Below are 12166 nucleotides of genomic sequence, written 5' to 3'. Positions count from 1 at the left end.
GGACAACAGCCCTGGAGCCTGCACTTAATGTCTCCATAATTGACTTTAAGGATATTCCTCTCCCAGTGGAATCGATCAGAGGATGAGCAAAACCTTAGTGTTAGAATATCCTGGAGAAAGGTTTCACAGGACTAAAAATAAGTAAGACCATCATAAGCAAGCACTGTTGATACTCAAACAAATATGATGGACCTAGATGACAGAGTTGCCAAGGTACTTTAATACCCGTGATTACCTCATTAGCCTTATTTTAAGACAGATAAAGCCTGTTATGAAAGGAACTTCCCTTTATATATATCCCCTAAATATACTTGCCCTGACTAAAGAGCAAGATCCCATTAATTGATGCGACTTTGCTAGAAAGTCATCATTGCGGTGTAAGAACTGGAATGTTGGTCAGCTTCTCCCTGCTTCAGAAAAAGAGCTACTGATTATGGTATATTTTATTAAACAACTACTAGTAGGAAGTAAAATACTTATAATGAGGCAATAAAAATGCCTTATTTGGGGGGATGGACTTGATCTGAGGAAATGACCATTTATTTAGAAAGAGCTTTAGAGCATTTTATTTAATCTAAGATTAGTGGTTTTTAAATTTTATTAATTTTAACATAGAAATAACTTATCTGTTTTTAGTCTATTTTCAAAGATGGATACAGTAATAATTAAAACTAAAGAAATTGAGATAAATAAGGTAACAATATTTTAAAATATATTTATTATTGTCCTGTAATGATTCAAACACTGGGCTATCATAGGCTACAAACACTGTCATAGAGATTGCATGTCACGTCTCTTAGATTCTCATAATGCTACTATTTTAGATAATGAAAATTCTTTAACTACAAAAATGTTAAGAATAGAAATTTCAAATGTGATTAAAATTAGACAATACTGAATGCTACTTACTGACTGAATTCTCAGCAAAATTATGATTTAAATAGAATAATCCCCGGAATTTCTTTCCCATAACTGAGTATCAGTTTCATAAGTCTAGTATTATCTAATGCAAATTCTTGATCCTTCATGACATTAAAATTGTTTTATATGCAATATTTAATTAAGATGTAAATAATTTATTCTACATTTAAGAAACTGTTTATGTCACTGGGAACAAAGCCTGGATTACTTTTGTTTATTTTGCCTTGTGCCTCTCAGCAGGTTTCTGCCATGGGCGACAGGGGGACAAGCAATCACTCAGAAGTGACTGACTTCATTCTTGTAGGCTTCAGGGTCTGCCCAGAACTCTACATTCTCCTCTTCCTGCTCTTTCTGCTTGTGTATGCCATGATCCTTCTAGGGAATGTTGGCATGATGACCATTATTATGACTGATCCACGGCTGAACACACCAATGTATTTCTTCCTAGGCAACCTCTCCTTCATTGATCTCTTCTATTCTTCTGTTATTGCCCCCAAGGCCATGATCAACTTCTGGTCTGAGAGCAAGTCCATCTCCTTTGCAGGCTGTGTGACCCAGGTCTTTCTCTTTGCCCTCTTCATTGTGGCTGAAGGATTTCTCCTGGCAGCCATGGCTTATGACCGCTTCATTGCCATCTGCAACCCCCTCCTCTACTCTGTCCAGATGTCAACTCGTCTCTGCATTCAGTTGGTGGCTGGTTCCTATTTTTGTGGCTGCATCAGTTCAGTTCTTCAGACGAGCATGACATTTACTTTGTCCTTTTGTGCTTCTCGGGCCATCAACCACTTTTACTGTGATGACCGTCCACTTCAAAGGATTTCTTGCTCTGATCTCTACTTTCATAAGATAGTTTCCTTTTTCTTATGCAGCATTATTATTTTGCCTACCATAATTGTCATTATTGTGTCCTATATGTATATTGTGTCCACGGTTCTAAAGATAAAATCCACTGAGGGACGTAAGAAAGCCTTCTCCACTTGCAGCTCCCACCTAGGAGTCGTGGGTGTGTTGTACGGTGCCATCATTTTTATGTATTTCATCCCTGACAGGTTTCCTGAGCTGAGTAAAGTGGCTTCTCTGTGTTACACCTTAGTCACGCCCATGTTGAATCCCTTGATTTACTCCCTGAGAAACAAAGATGTCAGAGAGGCTCTGAGAAAGATCCTGGGGACAAAAATATTTTTATTTAATTCTATCTTAACAGTGATATAACTGAAAGGCCTGGACATTATGACAACTTAGGAAGGCATTGATGGAAAGAATGCACACATGATTTTGAAATATTTAATTCTAGAAAGTTTATTTGTTTGAATCCCATGTACTTTCAGCTGAAGAATACATTTGGATGGTATTTTTCCTGACTGTTGATTTTGGAGTGGAATGGCTTTCTCCGACTTCATCTTCATTTGGGTAAAGATAATGATTGCCGTGTACTTCAATTTTAGGGAAAATATATTCCAAGCTTGCTACTGACACTCTGAGGATGATGTTGGGATGTTTATCTTGAGTCAGTAACAAGTGTTTTATAATATGTATATGATTGGTAGAAGTAACAAAGTCTGATATAAGAAGACAGAACAAAATATCAGATTTACTGAAGAAACCTTTTTGAGTTCTGGATGAGAGAAACAGCTACTCTGCGGTGCACACAGTTGTAAGGGTGACATGTGAGTCACTCTTAATTGTCCAGAGGCTCAATGAGTGACACACATATTTCACAGTTTTCTGTGGCTTAAATTATTCTTGAAAAATCCTCGTTTTTACAAGAACACTGCAATGAAAATGAACCAAAAATAAAGATGATTCATTTTTTGTTCTATATGCCTTAGAATTAATTCACCAAATTGATATTTATTGAATTTTGATATACATTTTGCTGTATGAAAATCCCTAGGTAAAAATAATTTCTGTAGTTAAGCTCACAATCAGATGAGGAGAAAATAGCTGGCTAGAGAACTAAAATGCCACATGGAAACCCAGTGAAAAAGACATTTATGGAGTATACAAAAAGAGTGCAGCCTTTAGAAGTGAATGGTCTTGATGGTCAGTGAAATCTTCCTTGATACATTTGTAAAAATAGGTAGAATTGAGCAAGATGAAAAAGACAGGTTTCTGGGCAAAGAGAAATAAATAACCATATGGTGAACTGCAGGAAGTTTGATAAGTCATTTGTAATGCACAAGACAAAAGAGTGAGGGATAAGCCTTAAAAGGAAATTCATGGAAATCATGCAGACCTCTATGTCAAGCCAAGGAAGACATTCATTCTGTAGACAGGGGATAGGCATGGGGGATTTTGAAGAAAGACAGTATTCTGTTCAACTTGGCATTTCAGAAAAATCATACTGATAGCTTTATGGAAGATAAATATTCACAAGGAGAAGACAGTAGTCTTAGAAAGTGTGTGGTCATTCAAGTAAAATGTTATGATGGCTTTACTAAAGGCAGTCTTCTTAGTGACAGTGAGAACATACTACCTTTAGAATGGCAGGTAAAGCAAGCTGAATATTGACTGATGGTTGATAAAATGAGAATGATGTAGAAGTGCATAATGACTTCTGATGTTCGAGCTTCTCTGCTGGAGAAATGCTACCGCATAAAACGAGGAAAAAAGCCTGGGTAATAATAGTTCATTGTTAACTTAAGAGTTAAGAAAATAGGGGCGCCTGGGTGGCGCAGTCGTTAAGCGTCTGCCTTTGGCTCAGGGTGTGATCCCGGCGTTCCGGGATCGAGTCCCACATCAGGCTCCTCCGCTATGAGCCTGCTTCTTCCTCTCCCACTCCCCCTGCTTGTGTTCCCTCTCTCGCTGGCTGTCTCTGTGAAATAAATAAATAAAATCTTAAAAAAAAAAGAGAGAGTTAAGAAAATAGGCTCAGGTGCCATACCAAGCTTTCAAATTCTGTGTTTGCCAATGCAGCTTTGGGCAAGTTACATACTATCTCTATATTGTAATTTCCTTCTGTAAATGGGGTATATAACAGTATCTACATCTCAGAGTTACTTGAATGATTCAATTACATAAATTTCATACAAATTTGTTAAATCTATATATTTATTCGCTGCCAGATTTGTTTTTTCTTCATGCCTTTATTACTATTGATGTTAAGTCTGAGAGAGGAAAACAGTAACTTTCTCTGTCCCTTTCCCTTCATTCTCTGCCATGAGGTATCCCCAAGTCTCCAGGAGTACCTATGTTTTCATTTCCATAGACAGAGCTTGAGTTACCTTACTTTGTTATTTCAGTCTTTATTTTTCTTTTTGCTGAGAATAGAAAAGATTCAAAATAGACAAAAAGAACAGAGACCCCAGTTAAATGCAAAATGGTATCTTATCATCAAATGTGGTATCTATTCGTCTCTCTACTCATGTCTTTCCCTAAGAATCCTCTCTTATATATCAATAAATGTCACCTCTTTCACCCACATTTTTTAAAATACGGGGGAAAACAGGGGACTCACTAAGTAGAAAAACTTCGTGAGGATTTTTAAGTAAGTGCGCACTGTGCTCTCCTGAGATGAAGCAGAAAGGTTTTAGGTTAAAAGAGGCATATTTTACAAACCCTCCCCGTGTGTACAATGCAGAATCCTTCATGCCAATGCTCTTAGTCCTATAATGGGATGAACCAGCAAGGAAGGAAGCTCCCCAGCCTTCAAATCATCATCCGTTGGATATTAGTGACCCTTTACCAAACTGAGGTAAGAGACCCTAACAACAGTGTTGACTGTTAGAACAATGTTCGTCTATCTGCACCATGTGCTATACCCCCCACAACCACCATCACACACACACACAAATATGAACATAATCATGGTCTCTGTCCCTCTGCTCCTGTCTTTTTGTCTCTGTCTCTGTCTCTCTCTCACACACGTACACGTACACCCCAGGATACCTTTGAGAAGAACGCCAAGAACCGATCACTGGTTATACCACTCCCCAGAGCAATATATGTCCAGTGTCATCCAGCTGACTCAGAAAAGAATCCTCGGGCTAAGCTAGGAGCTAACAGACCTCACCATGAGAAGATATGAACGGTAATTTTTCAATGTTGATTTTTTCCCTTCTTTTCCCAACGTCAAGTAATTTTTGTCATTGTTACAGAAATTACATTCAGGTATATTCTGTTCTCACTCCTGTTTGGAACTTGCTCTTCTCATTTTACTTTTCAATTCCATTAAGATTCATGTGCTATACAGTGTAGTTCTGAAAGTAGGGATGAGATTGAAAAATAATGATAACTATCAAGTTAATACAGATTAATAAAAATATATGCATAAATGCATACATACACATAAATGTATATATATATGTAATTCTCTAAGTAATATATATACACTATAAGGCTGCTCATGAAATAATCAAAGTTGTAGTGCAAGTCATGTAAAAAGTCATTTCAATACTATAGAGCTAATATTTTGATTTGAGAATTAATAGTTTTTTTAAAAACATCACGGTTAGTACTTAAATCACACAATTATTTAAAATATTATTCATGTAAGGAGCTTCTTCAAACTCATCTAATGACTTCCCACTGAATATATAATTATAGCTGACTATATTGTTAATAACTAGTAAAGTCTTCTTTTTTTAAGATTTTATTTATTTAAGAGGGAGAGAGACAGACAGAGAGAGGGTATGAGCAGGGGAAGGGGCAGAGGGAGAAGGGGACTCCCCACTGAGCAGGGAGCCCAACTCGGGGCTTGATCCCAGGACCCTGAGATCATTACCTGACCCTAAGGCAGATGCTTAAGCAACTGAGACACCCCGGTGCCCACTAGTAAAGTTTTGATAATTTAAATGATAATGCTAATGGTGGTAAATCCCCACTTAACTGCTGCTACACTAACAACAATTATATTAGAAGGTTTTAGCCTACTTTTTGCATTGAGATTTTTTTTCTTTTTTTTTTAATTTTTTTTATTATATTATGTTAGTCACCATACAGTGCATCCCTGGTTTCTGATGTACAGTTCGATGATTCATTAGTTGCGTATAACACCCAGTGCACCATGCAATACGTGCCCTCCTTACTACCCATCACCAGCCTATCCCATTCCCCCACCCCCCTCCCCTCTGAAGCTCTCAGTTATTTTCTCAGAGTCCATAGTCTCTCATGATTCACTCCCCCTTCTGATTACCCCCCCTTTCTTTATCCCTTTCTTCTCCTACCGATCTTCCTAGTTCTTATGTTCCATAGATGAAAGAAACCATATGATAATTGTCTTTCTCTGCTTATTTCACTTAGCATTATCTCCTCCAGTGCCGTCCATGTTGCAGCAAATGTTGAGAACTCGTTCTTTCTGATAGCTGAGTAATATTCCATTGTATATATGGACCACATCTTCTTAATCCAGTCATCTGTTGAAGGGCATCTCGGTTCCTTCCACGCTTTGGCTATTGTGGACAATGCTGCTATGAACATTGGGGTGCATATGGCCCTTCTCTTCACTACATCTGTCTCTTTGGGGTAAATACCCAGTATTGCAATGGCTGGGTCATAGGGTAGCTCAATTTTTAACTTTTTAAGGGACGTCCACACTGTTTTCCAGAGTGGCTGTACCAACTTGCATTCCCACCAACAATGTAGGAGGGATCCCCTTTCTCCACATCCTCTCCAACAATTGTTGTTTCTTGCCTTGTCATTTTTTGCCATTCTAACTGGTGAGATTTTTTATATAATAAATATCTTCTATTGCCTTCAGTAAATTCCTGTGTTTTAGGCCCAAATTAAATCTTAAGTCAAAAAAAAAAAAAAAGGACATTTCTTAGTCATTACTCTAAAATGAAGTCCTTGGATCTAAAAAAACAAAACAAAACAAGAAAACAAAAAGCAAAACTCTTTGCCCATTATTTTTTCTCAAATATTTCATTGAAGGATAATTGTGTGAAATGAACTGTATTTATTCAGTGTACAATTCCATGCATTTGAACAATTTATACATCAATGAAACCATCACCACAGGACACAGAATATTTTCATCACCTCTAAAAGATTTATCATGCCCCTTGCTAGTCCATACCTCTGTCCAGTTCCATTTCTACATCATCAGTGATCTGCTGTGTTTTGCATATCTCTATATATAAACTGCGTACTGTATGCACTCTTCTGGTAGGCTTCTTGAACTGAGTAATGTGAATTTTAAATTTATTTATTTTGTCATCTGTTTAAGTAATTCATTCTTCTTATTGCTCAATAGTATTCCATTTCCCATTGTACATATATGGCTGAATTTTGTTTATGCACTCTAAAATTGATGGGCAATTGAAGTGTTTCCACCTTTTAAATACTGTGAATAAAGCCAATAGGAACACGCACATGTATGTTTTTGAGCCAGGGCCTACTCCCTCCCTCTCCTCTCCCAGCCCAGCATGATAAGCACATAGGCAAGTTCATACAAGAACATAGGGGGACTCCTCTTCCCCTAGATCCCAGGCATGGGCTACCAAATCACCTTGAGAGTGGCAGGCTGAAAACATTTATTTCCTCCAGCTCCAAGCTGAAGGAGCTCTATTCAAGACAAGAGTGGCTACAGTGTCTGGAGATCTCTTCCTCTACCCAAGACCCATTCATAGGCTAGAAGCTCTACCCCAGGTACAATAGGCCAAGACTAATGGGTCCCCAGTTTCAGTTGCTCCAGGTCAAAGGATAGAGATTTTTTGTCAAGAGGGATAAGCTTAGAAGACTATAGGCTACTGGCCTCACCCAGAAACCTCCTCATAAAGCCAGGGTGTCACTCTGAGAGAACTGGGCCACTGCTCCTGGTTTTACCCAGAATGAAAGGCAGGCCATAGTAACAGAGGGCTCCGAAGCGCCCCTCAAGTGAACTGACGTTATTTGGAACGAGGTGTGGGAAAGTTCAAGTATACGGGACTCTCAAACACAATACACATCTGGTGAACAGCCGTTACGAGAGGTTGGTAGCTCCACAGAGCAACAAGCTAACTGAGGACCAACTAGAAGTCTACCAGAGAACCAGGGAAGGACACAGCAAAGCAGGCCCTCCTAGGGTTGGAGCAAACCTCAAAGACTGGCCTTAAAGACTATCCTTGCAGAGGGGACCAAAACAACTGGATCAGACAATAGAGAAGCATATGTCCCACAATGTTTTCAAAACAACAGAACAAAAGAAGAATTAATGGAACCTCCCCGCTGGGTAGGAAACCTACAGAGGCACATCCAATAAAATGATCAGGGGAGGACACAGCCCAAACTAGCCTGATAAAACCACTGCCATCCAAGAGTACGCACAAGCCTAAGGTTGTACCTCTGAGAAGTGACGTGAAAGGCTTCTCAGAGCAAACAGAATCCTTTTTTTTAATATTTTAAATTTTAATTCAATTAATTAACATATAATGCATTATTGGTTTCAGAGGTAGTGATTCATCTATCTTATATAATACCCAGTGCTCATTACATCACATGCCCTCCTTAATGTCCATCACCAGTTACCCGATCCCTCCAACCCCTTCCCTCCAGCAGCCCTCAGTTTATTTACTATGATTAAGAGTCTCTTGTGCTTTGTCTCCCTCTCTGGTTTCATCTTGTTTCATTTTTTCCTCTCTTCCCCTATGATCCTCTCTACCTTGTTTCTCAAATTCCACATATCAGTGAGATCATATGATAATTGTCCTTCTCTGATTGACTTCTTTGGCCTAGCATAATACCCTCTAGTTCCATCCACATCATTGCAAATGGCAAGATTTCATTTTTTTTTTTGATGGCTAATACTGATATATATAATATATATATATATGTGTATATATATATATATATGTTATATATATATATATATATATCACATCTTCTTTATCCATTCATCTGTTGATGGACATCTGGGCTCTTTCCATAGTTTGGCTAGTGTGGACTTTGCTGCTATAAACATTGGGGGAACAAATAGAATCCAATAAAATAGTAAACAAAAAAATAGGCAAACAACAACAAAAATACAAAAATTATTTCAAAAACATATTCTGGAGTTTAAAAATGCAATAACAGAATGTTAAATTGTGGCAATCATGCAGTATGTACCCTTTTCAGATTGGCTTCTTTCACATAGGATTGTGCATTTATGATTCATCCATGTCCTTCCACAGCTTAATAGCTCGTTATCAACTTCCCTCACCAGCCTCGTATATTTACTACAATTGATGAGCCTACATTGACTTATTTTACCATCCAAAATCCATAGTCTACTTTTTTTTTTTTTGAAGATTTTTATTTATTTGAGAGAGAGTGGGAGCTAGAGAGAGAGAGAGTGCACACAGAGGAAGGAAGAAAGAGAAAAAGACCCCCCACTGACCAGGGAGCCCAATTTTGGGCTCAATCCCAGGACCCTGGGATCATGACCTGAGCCTAAGGCAGACATTTAATCCACTGAGGCATCCAGGTGCCCCATAAGTATTTTACTAGACAATACTTATGTATACAGTATAGGGTGGGGATAATATAAATGGTATCGGGCTTTTAATTTAAATTCCATTTGCTCATTGCTAGTGTATGGAAAGCAATTAACTATTATATAGTAACCATGTATCCAGCAACCTTTCTATTATCTCTCGGTTTCAGGACATTTTTTGTCAATTCTTTCAGATTTTCTGCATAGATATCATGTGAAAAGAAGAGTTTGTTGTTTTTTTTTTCTTTTTCCCATTCTGTATACGTTTTTGGAATAGTTTGCCAAGGCTCCCAAAACAAAACTACCATAGACTGGGTGGCTTAAACAACAAATTTATTTTCTCACATTTGTGGAGGCTGAAAGTCCAAGAACAAGATGCCAGCAGATTTGGTTTCCTCTGAGGTCTCTCTCCTTGTCTGCCTCTTGCTCTTTCTTCTCATAGTTGTCCCTCAGTGCACGTGTGCCCTGGGGTCTCCCTGTGTACCCTACTTCCTTCTTATAGACACCAGTCAGATTGAATTAGAATCCACCGTAACAGCCTTATTTAAATTATCTATTTGAAAGCCCTATCTCCAAATATATTCACATATTTGATAATAGGGGTTAGGGCTAAAAATATGCATTTGGGAAGACATAATTCAGCCCATAACACTTTTATTTACTTTTTGTCTTTCGCATTACCTAAGAATCTCAAAAGGATGCTGAAAAGGGGAGGTGAGGGGAGACATCCTTGTCTTGTTCCTATCTTAGCAGGAAAGCTTCTACTTTGCACCATTAAATATAATCTTAACTGTAGGTTTTTTTAAGTGTTCTTTTTCAATTTTAGGAAACCCCCCTCTATCCCTAGTTTGCTGAGAGGTCCTTTATTTTTTACCATCACCAGGCACATCATACAAGTTCAAAAACATGAAACACACCTGCTTTGGAATACTCTCCTCATACTAGTCAGTTAATCAGTTCTGTGTATTTTGTTTGCAGTTTTTCAAATCAGCCTTTTAAAATTTACATTGGCATACTTCAAAGCTTCCCCAATCATATGAAATGATACAGCTGTTTCCCTGACTCCAATCTTACTCTCTTTAAATATATCTTCCATGTAGCCCTGAAGATTTTCCCTTGTTACCAACCACCAGCCTCAGGTACCCGACTTTACCATCTCTGTGTATTTTTGGCACACACATCTCTGGATTATAATTGTCTGAGCAAGGATGTGACTCTCACACTAAATTAGAAGCTCCCTAAAGAACGACCTTATTTAGACCCAAGCTTATCCCAAAACCAGAATATATTACACAGGCAGTCGATAAAATTAATCAAATAAATACATATTCAAAAGAATGGAAGAGTAAATTTTGGATCACACATTATTTAATGACTACCTCCCTGCTATTCTTTTTTTTTTTTAATTTTCCTTAGATTGTATATATGGACCACATCTTCTTAATCCAGTCATCTGTTGAAGGGCTTCTCGGCTCCTTCCACGATTTAGCTATTGTGGGCAATGCTGCTATGAACATTGGGGTGCATATGGCCCTTCTCTTCACTACGTCTGTATCTTTGGGGTAAATACCGAGTAGTGCAATGGCTAGGTCATAGGGTAGCTCAATTTTTAACTTTTTAAGGGACCTCCACACTGTTTTCCAAAGTGGCTGTACCAACTTGCATTCATACCAACAGTGTAAGGGGGATCCCCTTTCTCCACATCCTCTCCAACATTTGTTGTTTCCTGCCTTGTCAATTTTTGCCATTCTAACTGGCATAAGGTGGTATCTCTATGTTACTCAGCCATCAAAAAGAACGATTTCTCAACATTTGCAGAAACATGGACGGGACTGGTGGAGATAATGCTAAGTGAAATAAGTCAAGCAGAGAAAGACAATTATCATATGGTTTCACTCATTTATGGCACATAAGAAGTAGGAAGATCGGTAGGAGAAGGAAGGGAAGAATGAAGGGGGGGGGTAAACAGAAGGGGGAAGGAACCATGAGAGACTATGAACTATGAGAAACAAAATGAGGGCTTCAGAGAGGAGGGGGGTGGGGGAATGGGATAGGCTGGTGATGGGTAGTAAGGAGGGCATGTATTGCATGGTGCACTGGGTGTTATATGCAACTAATGAATCATCGAACTTTACATCAAAAACTAGGGATGTACTGTATGGTGACTAACATAATATAATAAAAATTATTATAAAAAATGAAAAAAAATTCCATTGGGTGAAACATGAAAAAAAAATTCCTTTAGAATAATTAACACAGTAAAAAAGTTATGAAGATCCAAATTGAGGGAATGTTTGCTCAAAAGTGTTTGCCGTTCTCTTTCTCTCACTTGGTTCTTCGTGTTAGTTAGGGTCCGGTAGCTAGAGAGCCTCAGAGCACTCCGTAGCAATAAACAGTTTTTCAGTTAATGTATATTATGAAGGTTGACTGTTTTGTGTTTTCATTATACTCTTTCTCAATATATGACGTAGTAAATACTTGATTCAAAGTGAAAATTCAAGAACTGTTTAACATGTACTGTTTCTACACTATAATAAAATATAAAAATCATTTTTAGCAGCAAGGCATAAGAAGATAGAAGTCAATTCAATGAAATTAAATGTTATTTTAGATCAGTGGCAGGGTTCACCTTGAAAAATGCTTCCTTAATGTCCAGGACACCTCCAACATCGAGGATGTTTTAGATTAACAATGTCTCTGAGGGGAAAAAAAGAAGTAATATGTGGGACATGAGACACCTTGGAAAAGCTTCTGTTAATATTTCTATGATGTTCAAGAGAATAACTTTCATTAATGGTCACAAGAAGTATGAAAGAAATAGCCACAACACCTTCAATAGCCAAGAAATAATAA

General features: G+C 37.9%; 1 protein-coding gene across 1 annotated transcript; it reads left to right on the top strand.

Moving 5' to 3' along the window:
* Nucleotides 1-1113: 1113 nt before the first annotated feature.
* On the top strand, nucleotides 1114-2133 carry LOC113257343 (olfactory receptor 9K2-like). Its single transcript, XM_026501544.3, has one exon. The coding sequence runs from the start codon at nucleotides 1171-1173 to the stop codon at nucleotides 2131-2133; it is 963 nt and encodes a 320-aa protein (XP_026357329.2). The 5' UTR covers nucleotides 1114-1170.
* The last annotated feature ends 10033 nt before the right edge of the window (nucleotides 2134-12166 follow it).

The sequence above is a fragment of the Ursus arctos genome, unplaced genomic scaffold (assembly GCF_023065955.2).
Source record: "Ursus arctos isolate Adak ecotype North America unplaced genomic scaffold, UrsArc2.0 scaffold_26, whole genome shotgun sequence".
Lineage (NCBI taxonomy): Eukaryota > Metazoa > Chordata > Mammalia > Carnivora > Ursidae > Ursus > Ursus arctos.
The sequence above is the reverse complement of the archived record's forward strand: the minus strand, read 5'-3'. Positions and strand labels throughout refer to the sequence as shown.

Excerpts from the sequence above, each read along its gene's own strand:
- LOC113257343 (XM_026501544.3), top strand. The coding sequence starts at position 1,171 with ATGGGCGACAGGGGGACAAGCAATCACTCAGAAGTGACTGACTTCATT.